This window comes from Danio aesculapii, chromosome 13, assembly GCF_903798145.1.
Source record: "Danio aesculapii chromosome 13, fDanAes4.1, whole genome shotgun sequence".
Classification (NCBI taxonomy): Eukaryota; Metazoa; Chordata; class Actinopteri; order Cypriniformes; family Danionidae; genus Danio; species Danio aesculapii.
This window is the reverse complement of record NC_079447.1, coordinates 8,522,405-8,540,205: the sequence shown is the minus strand read 5'-3', so window position 1 is coordinate 8,540,205 and position 17,801 is coordinate 8,522,405. Positions and strand designations below refer to the sequence as shown.

Here is a 17,801-nt window from a genome sequence, read left to right as displayed (position 1 = left end):
TGAATAAACTGTGAGGAAGCCAGTAGGGCTGCACGATATTGGAAAAATCTGATATTGTGATTAGGGTTACATGATGTTGAAAGAAACTAACATTGCGATGTTATGTTTTTCTGCAATATATATTGCAATATGAAGAGGTTTATACAGTGCTCAGCATATACAAGTACAAATCTCTCTTTTAAATTCATATTTTAATAGGAAGCTATACAATATATTTGTGCATATACATTAGATTAGTCAGTGCTGAAGCCAAATCTGGAGCTTATCTAACAAAATAACGTACGATAATGGTTTAAAAACTAGTACACTCCAATCTATGTGATAGAAAAATATTAAATATAAATTTTAAAAAGGAAAAATCAAGAGAAGCAAAAAAGAAAAAAAGAATTTAGTAGGTAATTTTGTAGGATGTCATTTTTTTTGCAATATTTTGCTTGAATTTAGTTGTTTATCTTTCAATTTCTAAATATGTTGTATATATAAATTATATATTTTTTATATAAATACAGTAATTCAATACAATTTCTGTGGCTTATGTTCAACTATAATCTTGCGGTGTAATATTGCAGCTGCACACATTCTGATATCGATGCTGAAACGATAAATTGTGCAGCCCTATTTTACAGTGTATATTTTGTCAAACATAACATTTTACAGTAAGTAAAAATTTGAGGGTTTCACACAATTTCTTCATGTTCTTTCAACACAAATCGATTAACTTAATTGGTTTACAAATTTGAGTTGAAGTCGTCTCAAAAAAATCTCAAGAATTGTTGTTTTAGCTCATTTTGAAAGTGGTAGTTTGAATAAGCAGCAAAAATCATTTGAGCTTTACATTGAATGGGATTTCTCAAACTGATTGTAAAAAAAAAAAAACTGATTATTTTGCACCATTATATTAGATGTTATTAAATTAAGAGTCATTACAAGTTTTTTAATGATAATGGAAACAGTTACAAATTGCAGGGGGAAAAATTTATATATTGTTGAATTACTGTATTTTTATGGTATTCGCAGTTCAGCACAACACTTTGGTATTCGAATAAACCTTTTTTTGCAAGGCATAATGTTGTTGAGGCTTTAATTGTTTTCTTAATATGAAAACTAAGAAGCATTTTTCTCATAGTTCTAAATTAAAAGGAAAGAAAATATATTTAGCTAAAATAAGATTTAGTGGATAATAACCTGTTGTGTTTTGAAGTTAAACAGAACATCTGATGTAATATGTACATTTACAGGATATATTTTTATTATTATAAATAATATAATACAAATTTTATATTATTATTATTATTATTATTTGCAATATTTACAGTTACATTTATTTTTTAGAGAGTAACAGAGAGAATTTTTGCTGTAGTTAATATTTTAAAAAAGGGTAAATTTTTAGACATAACTAGAGGAAAAAGTTCTTAATTTTGTAATGTCAATTAATCAATGGTCTTATTTATTCATTTCGGCTTAGTCTCTTTATTAATCAGAAGCTGACAAAGCAAAATGAAGACCTTCCAGCCCCAACTGAACACTGGAAAACACCCATACACTCTTGCATTCAGACACATACATTACGGCCAACTTAGTTTATTGAATTCACCTATAGCGCATGTCTTTGGACTGTGGGGGAAACCAGAGCACCTGGAGGAAACCCACACCAAGAGAACATGAAACTCCACACAGAAATGCCAACGTACCCAGCCAGGGCTCAAACCAGTGACCTTCTTGTGGCGAGATGATCATGCTACCCACTGCGCCACCATGACATTCAATAGGCAAAATAAAATAAAACTCTGTTTATCCAATTCACCTATACCACACGTCTTTGAACTAACCGGGACTTGAACCTTCTTGCTGTGAGCCACTGTGCCACTCCAATATGTTCATCATTAATTTTCCTTCGATTGCCCCTCTAGCCGCATCCCAGTACTGGGAAACACCCATACACTCTCACATGCACTCATTCACTACGGCCAATTTAGCTTACCCAATTCACCTATACCGCATGTGTTTGGACTGTGGGGGAAACCGGAGCACCCAGAGGAAACTTACGCCAACACAGGGAAAACATGCAAACTCCACACATAAATGTCAACTGACCCAGCCAGGACTCAAACCAGCAACCTTCTTGCTGTAAGGCGACAGTGCCAATCACTGAACCACCATGCCGCCACCCAAAATGTTCTCTAGTGTAAAATGTTCTTGATACTAAGAAAAAAAGTACCTTTTTTTAATAACCATGCACTGAAAGGTTCTTTGGGGAATCAAAACGATCCTTCTACATCATCACTCTACAATCAGCCTTTACAGAACTTTATTTTAAGAGTGTAACACAGATTAAAGTCCTGATCACAGAGAGTTAACAGCCCCACAGCAGAGACATAAAGTGGGAAGAGGAGTGCGAGTGAAGTCTCTCTCACTCTTGGGCTTTGCCGCCCTTAATTAACTGAGCTGGCATTTTCTCTCTCTCACACGCACCGTAAAGACGCTCTTACTCCGCTTCCAGCTATGAGGCCTTCACAACAAAATTAAACTTGGCGCACTCGCGTAACTAAAAGTAATAAAGACTAAAAAGGTCAGTCAACATTGTCTTACAGTGATTGGGGTAGAAATGTGTGGCATGACATTAATTTTAAAAGTCAGGTGAGACCGTCTGTGTGTGTGTGTGTGTGTGTGTGTGTGTAATGAGATGAGTAGATAAGAAGACAAGGGTGTGAGAGAAAGAAGATGACACTCAGAAAGCGTCATATGGTTTTATCCAGCGACATACATTGTAAAAATACAGAGTTTCACCCAATTCCATCATATTGGCGCAACATAAATTGTTAATTTTACTTAAATGTTTTTACAAATTTAAGTTGATTGAACATAAAATACTTAAGTTAAAGAATGGTGATGTTTCAGGTTTATTTTTATTTTTTTAAATAACTTGAATAAGCAGCAAAAATGATTATTTGAGTGTATGAAGTACTTTTACAGGACTTAGTCCACCAGCAATGTGTGAAATCCAGCACTCTATGGCTAGGAAATGTATAGAACGCCTAAATTCGAACATCAAAGTATGAAACGACTGCAACTTTATACATTGCCTATGCATTCTATAGAATTCCAAGTTGTCGTGCGGCAAAGTATGTAACTGGCCTACCCCCGCCATTTTTCCCGCCACTGATGTTGGCAGTGGCGCTTGGGTCGTTATTTGTTTAACGTTATTGTAAGACAGCGTATTACTGGTACAAGGTTCCATAACCACATCACAGACAATATTGTGTCAAATACTCAATTCTGCTGTCCTTGTTTTTCCAGTAACAACATAATATGCTTTATTTCGTATTCCTTCCACTTTAACAATATGCAATGCTCTTCATATATAAATACACCCCTCACAAATCTCTCTTTTAAATTCATATTTTAATAGGAAGCTATACAATATTATATTTGTGCATATACATTAGATTAGTCAGTACTGAAGCCAAATCTGGAGCTTATCTAACAAAATAACTTATGATAACAGCCCAAAAACTAGCACACCCAAATTTATGTTATAGAAAATATTAAATACAAATTAAAAAAAAATAAATAAAATTACAAAAAATAAAAAAGAGGGGAAAAAAAATAAAGCAAAAAAAAAATTTAATTTGGTTGTAATTTTTTGTAGTATTTTGCTGGAATTTAATTGTATTGTCTTTCAATTTCTAAATCTGTTCAGTGACTAAAATATTATTTTAATAAATATATCTGCTTGATAAATCTATTTTGTTTAAATGCACCAAAATACATTGCCTATATACACTGAGAAATGAATAAAAAATATTCATTTTCAAAATGGGATGTACTCAATTATGCTGAACACTGTATTATCTATGGAATTATTTGCTTTAAAAAAAAACTAGTTAGAAAAGCAAATAATTCCATAATTCTCGCTCTTCATATTAGGCTAGAAGACCGCAATATATGCAAGATAAACATCACATTTAAATAAAGTATATTTAATGCTGCCTGCACATACAATAGATGGATTTATAATATAAGCATTAATTAGGGATGTCCCGATCAGGTTTTTCTGCCCTCGAGTCAGAGTCATTTGATTTTAAGTATCTACCGATACTGAAACCCGATCCGATACTTTTATAGTATATATATAAAAAAATAAATAAAGAAGAGCGAAGAAACAGATTGAGGATGTTCCTTATTATTTTAACATTCAACAACTCAGTTAACAAACAGAGCACTTGTGTGAGGTAGCTTGAACAATCAAGTAATAAATAATATAAATTCTTCACTTTTGGACTTTAGTGCAAGAGTAAATATAAAAAGAATCTAATATAAAAACAAACAGCACCTCAACTTAAAATACATAGCAGGCAATCCCTAGTTTACATATCTCACAGTTTGCTATGGCAATGTTGTCGTCATTGACTTTATAATGCCTCCGGAGCGCAGACATACACTTTATGCTGCTTCCATGTTCTACTTTGCTGGCATTTAACCAATAGTGTCTCTGCAACAAAGTGATGTCATTCCGCACGCATTGTTGTTTCTGTGTGAAGACAAGAGGTCTAACTCTGCGCCACCGTGTTATAAAATAATGAGAAATATATATATATATATATATATATATATATATATATATATATATATATATATATATATATATATACACAGTGTTGGGAGTAATGCGTTACAAAAGTAATGTATTACAGTAATGTATTACATTTTCCAGTAACGCAGTAGTGTAAGGCATTACTTATACATTTTCAGTAATATTTTACTCGGTACATGTTCAGTAACGCGTGCGTTACAACAAACTTTTCGCCCGCAAGACATTACCAAATAAAAAATACCGCAAGTAAGTTCTATTTTCTGTTCGTGGTTAGTGAATATATGCGCGTGTTTTCATTAATATCCCTCTGGCTATTGGAACTTTTTTACTATTGGTTCAGCCCGGTTCACAGTAAGGTCAAGCCCTGACGTGCAGCGAAAAAGCGGCAAAATAGATGAGCAGAAGACAGTACATTCGCGAGATGGACGTATGTGCATATGGCGTTATTTCACTGACAACAGTCGTAAGCGCAGTTTTACAAGAGCGCATTCATGTAATTCTCTGTTCGTGGACAACTCGACCGCAATTTTTTTTTCGCAGTCGCATGCACTCAAAACACGGCTGCTCACGTGCGAATGATCTGCTCTGGCTCCGTCAGATGATGCAGACTCACATTTTGTGCCTGATGTTTCCTCTTCTTTTCGTGCTTTTGCTCTCCAGAGATCCTCCTGTTCAATTGGTTATCCCAAGAATGTTGATATGGTTTATATATCGCTACTGTATTTATTAGCAATACACGAAACACTAAAAGGTTATGATAAATTCTATAATAAATACTTGTGTTTTTGAGTGTTAGATATACTGCCTATGTTTTAGGCTAGTATTATTTACAATTTGTTAATGAATGCTTCAGCATACTGTAGTATTAAGAATAGTGAACTGATAAAATGAAATACAAAGTGTAGTTTTACTACAGTAAAGTGTGGTGAATTGTAGTATAGTATACCCTATATTGTAAAAAAAAAAACTACACTGGGTAATTTGTTTATATTACGCTTGTGTTACCATAGCAACTAGTATTAGCACAACTGATTAATTGAAGTACATTACTGTAGAACTGTTCAAAACACTGTACATGACAGGGAAAATGTCCTCCACAATCTCATCAGCAATGTGGAAGACAACAGAGACGTGTTCAATTTATTTTAGTTGCCATGATAAAATGGGATTGATAGTGAGATTTATTTGAGGAGTGAATAGTTCAGTAGGCTATAATACCTCATCAAGTTTTCCCCTATTTTTATCGGTTACATTTCTGCTTGCATTCGTTATATTTTTGTTTAAATGTTGTTTTATTTGATTAGTATGGTGCACCTTTTGGATGTTTAATAAATGTTTTTTAAAAATGTATTCTTTGCATTCAACTTCTTTTCTCTGTGTCTTAAGTGTTTGAAATTGGAAATATTTCATCATATAACAAACAACAAAAAAGGTTATAGTGGATTAGATTAAAAATTTAATATGTAAGTCTATTTTAGTATTTTGGTTATTTTTAATAAATAGTGTACAAATATAAATTATATCAAAAAGCATGAAAGGAAGAGGGAACACAAGACACAAATTGTAAGTCTGCATATAATCTCACTGAGCGAGCAGTGTACTGTGAGCGCACAAGAAATTTTGTGCGTGAGCAGTGCATATTTGAGAGAGCATGAGAAAATTTGCACACGAGCAGCGTATATTTGAGAGCTCACAAGCAGTTTTGTCCACAGAGGAAATCGGTGCACAAGCATTATATTGAGAAAGCAATGTTCATCATGCTCACTTTGTGCATGACAGTTTTGTGTTGTGAACCTGAATTTAAAGTGAATAGAATAATGGCAAGATTAAGAAAAAAATGCATCTCGTCATGGCATTGGAGTTTACATATAGGCCTGTTGTGTCTAATATGAAAATAGCCAAGCTATTCACAGATATTGCCAGATAATCACTTTACCTTTACCATACTTTCAACAGACTTTGATCATTTGTGATTCTGGCTCTTATCCTTTCTTGCATTGTCTTGAGCCTTCACGTTGCCAAATATATACTATATTGCCTGGATAGGTCACCGTCATTCTGCTACATCATATCGCTTTCTGTTGGATGTAAAATGCTCTGCAGTACATTTAGTCATTTTAGAATGTTAAGTTCTAATTCTGTAGTTATTTTGGTGAAAGTAACTAAAAAGTAATATAAGAGTAATGTAACATATTACAATTTTGAGACAGTAATATTGTAAGGTAAGGGATTACTTTTAAATCACAGTAATAAGTAATCTGTAATGTATTACAGTTTGGAAGTAACTTGCACAACACTGTATATATATATATTCGAGTCCTGATCGGGAGGTAACATCTAATTCCTATTGAGTCTGAAACCATGTGATCGGGCCCGATTTCTGATCACGTGATCAGACCTGGACATCCCTAGCATTAATGCAATGCAAAGAAACTATTATGAGGCTGAAAATGCCTTTTCTTTTTGCAGCGATGCCATAAAAAATCTATTTTGAGTTCCACAAGCTCTTAAAAGTATACTTTTATCAATTTTATTATTGAAGAGCAGTTCAGTGTAATCTAAAGATCCTTTTTCAATTATAAGACGAAGGAAACTTTCAGTGGAATAAAACATTTTTATGTCAGCGCTAGTGGTGTAGTGGTTAATGCGTCGACACATGCACTCCAGTGCTCACGTTGACCCGAGTTCGATTCCCGCCTTGTGGTCCTATGCCAGATCCTTCCCCTCTCTCTGCTCCCCATGCTTTCCTGTCAATACTCTACACTTTCCTGTCCATTAAAGGTGAAAACCCCCAAAAAATAATTATAAAATATATACATATATATACACAAAACTTTTATTTTAAGGAGTATATTAATGTATTCCAACCAAAATCCATGTCTTTGTCCATTTTTAAAGTAGTCGTGACATGATGATACAAAATACAATTAAGATCCATAGAGAATGAATCCTGAAGAGTTCACCACAACACCAACTCTGTTTTTGCTAAACCATTTTTAGCAAAACAACCCATAACAAACCAAATAACCCCTGTTTTCCATGGCGTAATGTTCTAGAGGCTCTAAATGTTCTCTGGGTGTGACAAACTGAGCGTTTCTCTTTTACCGCGCATTTAATTGAGCTCTTTAAGTCCTTTCACAAACTGACAGTAAGTGCAGTAAATGCAGAGGGTACACCAACATAAAAAGATTAATTATGCAAAGAAGAAATCATTTTTGGCAAGCGCCGGGGTGAATGAGTGTCATCCCGGAGAGAAATTACTGCACATTTGTGCGAATGCGACCTTGCAGCTAAATTAATGGAGAAAATACGTGAACCACGCCATAGTATGCAATTATCACAATCATGTGATGTAATAAGACTCCATGATGAATCGCTTTACATCCTTATTATAATCATGAAGTATTTATCCTACTTGATAATGATCTAATTTAACACAACTGTTGAATTAGCTTGATATCACTCTGCAAATCTGACATATCTGCTTGTGATGACCTACTGCTAGTTTAATCTGTCATCTCTGAAATTACAAGGCGTAGCAAACTTAATCAAGCAGAAAAAAAAACACTGTTGAGACGTTCGCAGCAATTAAAGTGTTGCACAATAATGTCATGCTGAAAACACCCATCAGAAAGCCTTGCAGCCATGTCTTGTGAGAGGAAACCCAATCCAAAAGCTTATTGTCACCTTTAAAAAGTTCCACTTTTCTTACCGTAAACTCCTTGTGTTTGCACGTAGCGGTGGAGCACGGAAAATAATAAAATCCAGAAAAGCTCCATCTTCAGGTGCGATCCCTCATTACCTGCAGGGGAAACCAGAAAAAAAGCGCACAATCACTGCACAGGACACCACAGCACGAGCTCAGCATTAAAATGAGCGCTCCTGCAGCCAGAATCATGCCATTATCATCATCATCATCATCATCATCTGAGATTAAAGTAGCCTAACAAAACATTATTCACCAGTGGAAATTTTTATCCTTGCATTGTTCCAGTGCATGCATGCATGGGGGTTAAGGACAGACAATTCATTTGCCAAACCTTGGATTATCTGCAGATTACAGGGGCTCTGATATTGTTTGATGAGATTGAATGCAGCAATCGTGGGTTATTTCTGAAATTGGTGGGCGGTTCAGAAAGATCAAATGCATGATTTATTAAACCTGTCCGGAATTCTGTATCACGTTGGTCAGACATGCATTAACACGGATTCAACTTTCTACGGAAAGCCAGGTACATGGTAGCTGGTTTCAAGCTATTTATTCCAGCAACAAACCAATTAACAGCAGGTCATACCACTTTAGGCTGAGCTACATGTTCAGAAATAAAAGTACATAAGCTGTACACAACCTTAGCACCTTATTTTCCTCCAAACTGACAATTTTAGTACATTTAAGGGTCATTTTAGCACCTGATGGGCATGCATTAGTAACAAAAATAATACATATTAGAACCTTTTGAAAACCTACAGGCGAAGAGACAGCTTTTATATGTATTTTTTCCTCAAAGTGTAGCTGGTCAGACGCCTTTTGACTAGCTTACTCCAGTTAATGGTCATCTTAAATCCCTCTTAAAATGGATTTTGCCACTTTGTGCTTGTTTTAGTGTCGTTTCAACACTGGATTTAGCATTTAGCGACTAACAAAACAACAATAGGCAACTAAAAAGTTTCAGGAACGTTGTAATAAATAATTATTGACATTTAGCAGTCTTTTAAATACATGTATACGTATTTCACAAAAATAGTTCCTAAAATACATAGAAACTCCTGCAATCTTCTGAAACCAGGTATCCAGTATCAGGTAGACTACGGTTTGAAACCGATATAAGTCCTAAACACGACATTATTTAATTTGTTGACAATATTAAACAAGACACGAGCATATTTACCTCTAAAATTAACAGATTATGGTTGTTTACTTTGTGTCCATGTACAGTCGCGTGCTTTCCTGACGGAAACTCCTCGAGCAGCGTACTGTTGCTATAGTAGCTACCTCAGGCGAGTACGACTCTTCTCCGCTAGTGTTTATTAACCTACTAACTTGTATGTTTTATTACTATGGCATTTAAAATGTTTTAAAAGGAGTGCAACATTGGTGGGTTGAAGCATTCGATGTGAGTTTACCGCGCAGATGTTGCACGCAATCTAAAAATGAGACTATATGGCTTTGGACTAGCCAACTATACTAAATTCTGTGAAACTGGTAACATCACTTCCAGGTCATTGATCAACTGCATAAACTGCTTACATTAGTCTTTAAAGTTCTGATTTAAGACAGACAGATTTACCTATGGTATGGATAAATGCTAGTTCTGCTTAAAATATTGACTGTTTATGCAAACGGAAAGGTCTTTCCTATGTAAATTGAAGTCATATGGAGCTATTTTACGTCAATATACTTTTAAATAAGCTACCAAAGATATCAAAAAGTTCTTAAAATCTATTTTTCTAACATACATTTGAAGATAAAACTTAAATATAAAAAATTCAACAATATAAAGAACTGAATGACTATAGGTAAAAGCCCATACCACTTTAGGCTGAGCAACATGTCCAGAAATAAAAAAGTACATAAGCTGTACACAACCTTAGAACCTTATTTCCCCCCAAAGGATCAATTTAAGTACATTTAAGCATCATTTTAGCACCTGATGGGCATGCATAACTAAAAAATACATTATAGAATCTTTTCTCCTTAAAAATACGAAAGGACAGACAGATTTACCTATGGTATGGGTAACTGCTAGTTCTTCTTAAGATAGTGACTATTTATGCAAATGGTAATGTCTTTTTTACATAAATGGAAGTCATGTGGAGCTGTTTTACATCAAGATACCTTCAATTAAGCTACCAAAGATATCAAATTTCCTTTTTATAATATGCATTTGAAGAAAAAAAAACTTCAATATAAAAAATGCAACGATATAAAGAACTGAATGGCTACAGGTAAAAGTCCATACCACTTTAGGCTGAGCTACATGTCCAGAAATAAAAGTACAAAGCTGTACACAGTACCTTATTTTCCTCCAAATGGTCAATTTTAGTACATTTAAGGGTAATTTTAGCACCTTATGGGCATGCATTAGTAACTAAAAGATACATATTAGAACCTTTTCGCCGTAAAAAATGTGAAAAGACAGATTTACTTATGGTATGGGAATAACTGCTAGTTCTTCTTAAGATAGTGACTGTTTATGCAAATGTTAATGCCTTTTTGTCATATGGAGCTGTTTTACGTCAAGATACCTTCAAAATGATCTACCAAAGATATAAAAAAAGTTCTTAAATTATCTTTTTCTAACATGCATTTGAAGATAAAACTTGAATATAAAAAAATTCCACAATATAAAGAACTTAATGGCTACAAGTAAAAGTCACTTTAGGCTGAGCTACATGTCCAGAAATAAAAGTACATATAGCTGTATAACCGTAGTACCTTATTTTCCTCTTATGGGTCAATTTAAATACATTTAAGGGTCATTTTAGCACCTGATGGGCATGCATTAGTAATTAAAATATACATATTAAAACCTTTTCTTAGTAAAAATGTGAAAAGACAGACAGATTTACCTAAGGTATGGATAAATGCTAGTTTTTCCTAAAATATTGACTATTTGGGCAAATGGTAATGTCTTTATGTAAATGGAAGTCACATAAAGCTGTTTTATGTCAAGATAACTTCAAATGGGCTACTAAAGATACCAAAAAGTTCTTAAAATCTATTTGTCTAACATACATTTGAAGATAAAACTTAAATATAAAAAAATGCAACGATATAAAGAACTGAATGGCTATAGGTAAAAGTCCATACCACTTTAGGCTGAGCTACATGTCCAGAAACAAAAGTACATAGCTGTACACAACCGTGGTACCTTATTTTCCTTCAAAGGGTCAATTTAGCACCTGATGGGCATGCATTAGTAACTAAAAGATGCATATTAGAACCTTTTCTCCATAAAAATGCGAAAGGACAGACAGATTTACCTAATGTATGGTATAAATAAATGTTAGTTCTTCTTAAAATATGGACTGTTTATGCAAACGGTAATGTCTTTTTTTATATAAATTGAAGTCATATGGAGCTATTTTACAAGATTTCTCAAATGAGCTACCAAAGATATCAAAAAGTTCTTAAATTCTCTTTTTCTGACTAATATTTGAAGAGAAAACTTGAATAGTCCATAGCTTACACTTTCTCCATCAAGCGAATGAGATGAAATGAAGTGTTTTTTAATAATGTTGATAAAATAGATAATATTATCAGTAAAATAGCCTAGCAGCTAACTTATGTTTCTTCCCCACAGTTCTGAGATCTAAAACAGAATTAATTTCCAAGTCATTTAAAATGTATCATTATGTATTAGCTAAGCTTAATAAAACCTTAATAGAAGCTGTTTTATATATACAAAATAAAAGTTATCTCGTACAATGAACGTATAAAGAGCGAGGATGTTCAGCTACTTCTATCTGATTTGAACGGATGCAACTTAAGGAGTCTTTTTTTATTAATATTATTATTCGAGCAAATCATGTGAACAAAAACCTAATCCATTTTAGGATACCCGCCACAAAACATACAGATATAGCATATATTTGGGTGTGGACATCGAGCGCCCACGAGCACATTCATAAAACCCCTATAATGAAACAGATGCACAGATATAAAGTAGCGCTTCTACCTTCCTCTGCGCGAGCTCAGCCTGTAGATCGCTGCCTTTCCAGAAAAAAAGAAATAATTCCCTTAAAAAAAAGCAAGGACTTTCAATACAAAGGCAGAAGTTCCAGGTGTTTAGTTAGTTGCGTGTTCGGCACCGATGTCTCTCCGTCCAGAAAATGAAGACAAAATTCCAACACATTTCATCCAAGCAACTTCGGCTGAGCTCAAACTCTGCACGCATCCAAGGGAAGAGGCGTCTTGATGGGAAGCAGGAGTCCGATGCTGTGTGTGTGAGAGAGTGAGTGTGTGAAACTCTTGTCCTGTGATGTTCTCCTATCAGATATGTGTGTGTGTGCTCATCGATGGCTCTCTCCAGAGTGAGGCGGATGGAGAGCTCGCGCGCACAGATCTCTCCGGCTGATGCGCGCCTGATATCTCAACAGTGTCTGCGTAAAAGCGCGTCCAGCGCTGGTCTCCGTAATGAGTGGCTTTATCAGAGGGGGACCGGTGCCTAAACTGTATAAACTCTGGGCTTTTTTTCCAATAGTATTTTGGTGGAATCTCCAGCCAATTAAAGCCGCGCAGCTGCGAGCGGAGGACTCGCCCCGGATCCCGAAGGACCAATTAAATAAGAAAGAGGGAGGTAAAAAAAAAAGAAAAAGAAAATCACAATGTCTCTCTGCCACCCTCCTCTTTATTCCCCTCTCTCCTCCTCCGGCTTTCTACTCCATCTCCTCTTCCATCAGTTTCTCGGTGTCTGTCGTCACTGATGGTGCGGACACTTTTTGTAGTGAAGCGCGCCGCAGATGATGACCGATAGGAGGCGTGTTTGAGCTAATTATAATTCCGGAGCGCGCTCTCGCTGTAACCCTTGCCCATATTCATCATGAAAAAACAAAGCGTGCGTTAGGTCATGATGAATCGATTAAAACATCAATGTAATTTTTTTTTTTCCCCAAGGCATCATGCATGTGGTCTGGTTTTGACCAGGTGAATCTGTCTAAATAATAAGAAACAAAACTTGGGGATATACTTAAAATGTTTATAGCAAATATTTATTAATAAGTTTACCATTAAGTTTTTATTTATTCATTTGCATTACTTTGAATAGAAGCTAGAATCAGTTATGGGACTTTAGCATGAAAATAATTTTACTGCACTGTCAAATGCCATGACAGCAGATGTTTTTGTCACTTTCAGTTTAATCTAGTTAATCGGATAAAAAAATAACATTGTGTTAGTTAAAAAAAAAAAGTTGAAAGTTAATTTCATTCAATAATGAAGTGAGCAATATTTATGGAGTGGGTTTAAAAAAACTTGATACATTTCTTTATTATTTATATATTTGTATCTTAGCAAAACAAATCAGTTTTATTTTTATTTTACAAACATTTGTTTATTTTTTAGCTTTTGTATTTGATTTACTGCAAACATGCTTGTCTTTTTGAAGGATTTTTATATGCTTCAAGTAAAATATTAGCTCTAACTTCTGGGATAAAAATGTCCTGATGCTTATACATGCAGTGTTAATAAAGAAATAAAATCTACAAATAGTTTAAGGATATCAGAGTTTTATGGTAAAAAAAATTCTATTCATAATCAAAGTCCAATTTTTTTAACTATCAAATTTTATTACATAATTCTATATGCAGTGTATCCAGAAAGTATTCGTAGAGTTTCATTTTTTCCAAAATTTTTTATGTTACAGCCTTCATTCCAAAATGGATTAAATTCATTTATTTCCTCAAAATTCTCCACACAATACCCCATAATGACAATGTGAAAAAAGATTTTGAAATTGTTGCAAATTTATTAAAAATAAAAAACCTGACAAATCACATGTACAGAAGTATTCACAGCCTTTGTTCAATACTTTGTTGATGCACCTTTGGCAGCAATTACAGCCTGAAGTCTTTTTGAATATGATGCCACAAGCTTGGCACACCTGTCTTTGGGAATTTTTGCCCATTCCTCTTTACAGTACCTCTCAAGCTCTATCGGGTTGGATGGGAAGCAACGGTGTACAGCCATTTTGAGTTTTCTCCAGAGATGTTCAATAGGATTTAGGTCTGAGTTGTTGTGAAGCCACTCCATTTATATTTTGGTGGTGTAATTTGGGTCATCGTCCTGCTGGAAGATGAACCGTCGCCCCAGTCTGAGGTCAAGAGCACTCTGAAGCAGGTTTTCATTCAGGATGTCTCTGTACATTGCTGCATTCATCTTTCCCTCTATCCTGACTAGTCTTCCAGTTCCTGCTGCTGAAAAACTTCCCCACAGCATGATGCTGCCACCACCATGCTTCACTGTAGGGATGGTATTAGCCTGGTGATGAGTGGTGCCTGTATTTCTCCAAACATAACGCCTGACAGAGAGTCCTTCAAATGCCTTTTGGCAAATTTCAGGCAGGGAGTGGCTTCCGTCTGTCCACTCTACCATACAGGCCTGATTGGTGGATTGCTGCACAGATGGTTGTCCTTCTGTAAGGTTCTCCTCTCTCCACAGAAGAATGCTGGAGCTCAGACAGAGTGACCATCGGGTTATTGATCACCTCCCTGACAAAGGCCCTTCTCCCCAGATCACTCAGCTTAGATGGCCGGCCAGCTCTAGGAAGAGTCCTGGGGCCTCATGTACGAAGACTTGCAAAGCTGTAAATGTGCGTACGCAGTGTTTCAAACATCTGATTTTTTTACTGCGTACGCACATTTACAGCTTTGTGCGTCCGCAATGTTTTAGTATTTAGTATGTTTCAGTGCGGAATCCCACGCATATTTTCTTTGTACATCCGAATTAACGTGAAAGTGAGCGCACGTGCACAAGCGCAAAACCCCTCCCAGCCTCCTCCCCCATATGAATATGCTAATGACTCTACTTTGGCAAAACCAAATGAAAAAGCAATGGCAAAAGCAATCAAAAAGAGAAACTTTGAACAGAATGTGAATTGGAGGTGCTTCTATAAGAGGTAGACCGGAGAAAAACTGTTATTTGCAAGTTTGTCCTCCGGAATTAATAACAAGAGAAAAAAATTGAGTGGGAGAGTTTAGCTGACGCGGTTACACAGCTGGATCTGATCATTGCACTGTGAGTGAATTAAAAAAGATGGTCTGATGTAAAGGTGTAAAATTTTGTAGTGTCAATAACAGCATGAGTGGTGTAACTTGTAAAGCGCATGGCAACATGTTCTGACACGTTCGATCATGGACTCGGTTCGAACCCAGTGTCTGATGAACTCATACTTCTTTTTTCCCCCCACTACATATCCGATTTTGCCCACTCTTCATCACGAGGAAGACAAGTAGGAATCATTAATAAATGTGTGTATTATGTTAAGCGCATTTGAGCGTCACATATTATTTGCACATTTATTGAATGGAAATGTTTCTGATTCATCAAAATTCGTCTTCAGATGGCGCCTTTATTGCAATGTGCGTGCAGTCGATCGATCCGTTTACATTGGGAAAACCGGCGATCGCTGCAAATTGAGCTTTAATGTTTGGCTGGTCAACTGCATGGTATGGAAACCTTATAAATCTGCTAGACATGCGGATGATCCAGTCCCATACAGCTGCCATTGCATGGCTCAAAGACACTTTGTAGTGTGCAATTTAACATAATTATCTCTAGGAGTCGCCGATGGAAATAAAACAAACACACAAGAAATGTATGTACGCCAGACATGAAGTTGGCGTGAACCAATGCAAATTCTCACGTTCATTTCATCATTAGTAAATCCAAACGGGAGCGTGAAATCTGGCGTACGCAAACTTTTTGTGCGTACGCAGCATTGATACATGAGGCCCCTGGTGGTTCCAAACATCTTCCAGCTTAAATGATGGAGGCCACTGCGCTCATTGGAACTTTCAGAGCAGCAGAAATTTCTGTAACCTTCCCCAACCTTGTGCGTCGAGACAACCCTGTCTCGGAGGTCTAAAGACAATTCCTTTGTCTTCATGCTTGGTTTGTGCTTTGACATGCACAGTCAACAATATAGACAGGTGTATGCCTTTTCAAATCATGTTGAATCAACTGAATTGACCACAGGTGAACTCCAAGCTGCTGAAACATCTCAAGAATGATCAGTGGAAACAGAATGTACCTGAGCTCAATTTAGAGCTTCACGGCAAAGGCTGTGAATACTTACGTACATGTGATTTTTCCGGTTTTTTATTTTTAATAAATTTGCAACAATTTCAAAAATTTGATTTGATCAAATTTGATAAAAAATTGATCAAAAATGTAAAAAAAAATAAATTCACATTGTCATTATGGGGAATTGTGTGTAGAATTGAGGAAATAAATGAATTTAATCCATTTTGGAATAAGGCTGTAACAAACAAATGTGGAAAAAATTAAGCGCTATGAATACTTTCCGGATGCACTAAGTAAATGGAAAAGATCATTTAGGAAGGATCAAGTGCACATTGCAGACTGTATCGCAGCATGAACAATATCATCAAAAAATTATTTCATTAAACCACTGACCGTAACTGTCATGTACTGTAAAACATTTTTGTTGCTTAACCTGCATTAAATTGCAGTGGTAAAAGTAACTAAAGTTGAGATTATAACTCAGAAAAACAACTTGAGGTGCCTGAAACGGATGTCATTCATAAAAGGTTTCATCTGTCTGACAGATATTACTGAAATACAGAATGAAATACAGGTTTTCAGAGAAATCGTGTCTCTGTGAAAGCATAAAACACCAAAAAGGAACCGTTTCCTATCATAAAAGAGGCCCCTTTTTAGTCCATTCACATTGAGCAATGCTTTTTAGCCTATCAGAAACACTTGCTGATCTGTCAATCATTCTGTTATTTGGCTGACCTGTCTAGCGGGCGGGGCTTTGCCACTCAGATATCATTTAAATCATCAAAAATTAAAAGCAATGTGAAGATCGTATCATTTAATATATATCAGTCTTTTTAGTGTTTTATTTTGTAGTAAATAATAATTGAAGGGGTTAAATATGCATAATTGCAATTTAAACATTTCACAAAATGCTCACAAAATAGTGAGATCATCAGTACTTTCTCATTTGTTTTTCACTTTTTACTGAATTGTATTAAGAGAGCAGGGTTTTCGGAAAAGACAGTAGGTTACCTTTACTTTATTATTAAGTAGAAACAAAATTAGAAATTCAGATTTCTGATATTTTTTATTAATTAAATCACTTATACAAAAACTATCTTTATTTTTTTTATTTATTGTTATTTTTATAAGTAACAAGATTGTGTGGTCTAATTTATGCAACTGGTATGGAAATATGTCAGTCTTTTTTTAAAAAGTTTAAAAAGGTGCTCACAAAAAGTGACAGAGGAAAAACGTGCCTGTCAATTCAGCCATTTTCTTCTTTTTATTTTTTTTGATGACTTGTTTTTTTTTTTGTTTTTTTTTTTTGGAGTGCAGAGGGTGTATTACTTTTTTGTATGCATTTTATTCCTAAATGTAATATTTATTTATTCATAACTTTAATATTCCTTAATTTCATAGTATTATTTATTTATGTCATCCAACAGCTATAATGTATAATTAAATAAAGGTTTTGTACTAATG

General features: G+C 35.1%; 1 protein-coding gene across 1 annotated transcript in view; it reads right to left on the bottom strand.

Moving 5' to 3' along the window:
* Window positions 1–12,344, bottom strand: part of LOC130240014 (MAM domain-containing glycosylphosphatidylinositol anchor protein 1) — a 318,227-nt gene extending 305,883 nt beyond the window's left edge. Inside the window, exons 1-2 of the mRNA XM_056471429.1 lie at window positions 12,274–12,344; window positions 8,307–8,396 (exon numbers count right to left, since the gene is read on the bottom strand). Coding sequence (XP_056327404.1) covers window positions 8,307–8,373 — 67 coding nt within the window. The 5' untranslated portion in view covers window positions 8,374–8,396; window positions 12,274–12,344. The remainder of the gene's footprint in view (window positions 1–8,306; window positions 8,397–12,273) is intronic.
* Window positions 12,345–17,801: the final 5,457 nt, after the last annotated feature.